Raw genomic sequence first — 1,629 nt, forward strand, 5'->3', positions numbered from 1 at the left:
CGACACGACAAAGATGTTTAATTATAGCAACAGGGAAAATCTGATGCGGCTGCAAAAATCTCTTGTTGGTGCAGCACGTGAAGCTGTTGTGTCAATGCTAATATATCCAGGCGATGTGCCTAGTTCTATTGAAGAGCTTGAGTTTCGATTTGGAAGATCAGATTTGATTATCAAAGAGCAATTGGCAAAACTGCAAGAGCTACTGTCGTTTGGAGAGTCCAAATTATAGCAAATTGTACAATTTTCAACAAAAATTCGAAACACAGTGTCAGTATTAAAAGCTGTTAATTGTGGCCATTATTTGTGTGATATAACTATTATGGCTGCATTGGTTCGTAAGATACCGCCGAGCAAGCAATATGAGTGGGTACAACATTCAAAATCTCTGAAATCACATCCAACTATTGTGAACTTTTCCGATTGGCTTGGTTCTATCGCGACGGCCGTATGCCTGCTTCCCACTATTTCACCGAAATCTTCACAGAGTAAAGCAAGTATGGTAATGCACGTCAATGAAAATAAAGGTCTGCATAATTTATTTTAAACACACTAGTCCGTACCGACATTGCAACTACAAGAATTTAAAATTTATAAAAAATTGTAACACTAATAATGAGTTAAAATAAAGAAATACCTTGAATTTAAATATTTCTTTTATTTATTTAATCATTATTTTTAAATCAGAAACACACGTTTTAACGAACGACAAATTAAAAGCAAAACAATGCAGCGGCTAAAAGGTGAGAAAGCAATGCGTGCGCAACTAAAAACCAACCACGGCGAAATTAACCAGCTGTACATAAAACAACAGAATAAGAATTTACATGCACACAATGACATCAAAAGGCAAACCAGCCGTAAAACAAACAGTTGCGCTACGTTAGAGTTTCGACTGTTGAGTATATAAGAAGACGCATTGCCTTAGAAGTTTTTAGTTAGTGATCGACTCGCCAAGTGAAGCATTGGGAAACATTACCGGAGCTAAGTATAAAGAAGCACCTTTCTATTTTTGTGTTTTTTTTTATATATATCTTTTATCCCTTTCCCAGCAAATAATAAGCGTGAACACGTTTATAATTTGCTACCAAATCCTTGAATAGCGTGAACACGTGATATCCTTTCTCTAGCAAATACTAAGCGTGAACACGTTTATAATTTACTACGAAATCCTTGAATAGCGTGAACACGTTATATAATCTTTTCTCTAGCAAATAGTAAGCGTGAACACGTTTATAATTTGCTATCAAATCCGTGGATAAGCGTGAACACGTTAATCCTTTGTCACTAAAACTTATATAGGCGTGTACACGTCTATGCATTAACATTGATAACTTCTTTACAACAGGTGTAGAAGAAAGGAGATCAGCTGAAAATCACAGAAAACCATCAAAGGACAATACACTGGCATCAAAGAAACGAAATTACGATCAATAGCAATATCAATATCAATAGCAATAGCAATAGCAATAGCAATAGCAATAGCAATAGCAATAGCAATAGCAATAGCAATAGCAATAGCAATAGCAATAGCAATAGCAATAGCAATAGCAATAGCAATAGCAATAGCAATAGCAATAGCAATAGCAATAGCAATAGCGATAGCAATAGCAATAGCAATAGTAATAGCAA

The 1,629-nt window shown here is 35.2% G+C and overlaps 1 protein-coding gene across 1 annotated transcript in view; it reads left to right on the forward strand.

The window, feature by feature from the left end:
- The first annotated feature begins 319 nt into the window (after positions 1–319).
- Positions 320–1,629, forward strand: part of LOC119666099 (uncharacterized protein K02A2.6-like) — a 4,046-nt gene continuing 2,736 nt past the window's right edge. The window contains exon 1 of the mRNA XM_038075374.1: positions 320–499. Coding sequence (XP_037931302.1) covers positions 320–499 — 180 coding nt within the window. The remainder of the gene's footprint in view (positions 500–1,629) is intronic.

This window comes from Teleopsis dalmanni, chromosome 1 (assembly GCF_002237135.1).
Source record: "Teleopsis dalmanni isolate 2A chromosome 1, ASM223713v2, whole genome shotgun sequence".
Lineage (NCBI taxonomy): Eukaryota > Metazoa > Arthropoda > Insecta > Diptera > Diopsidae > Teleopsis > Teleopsis dalmanni.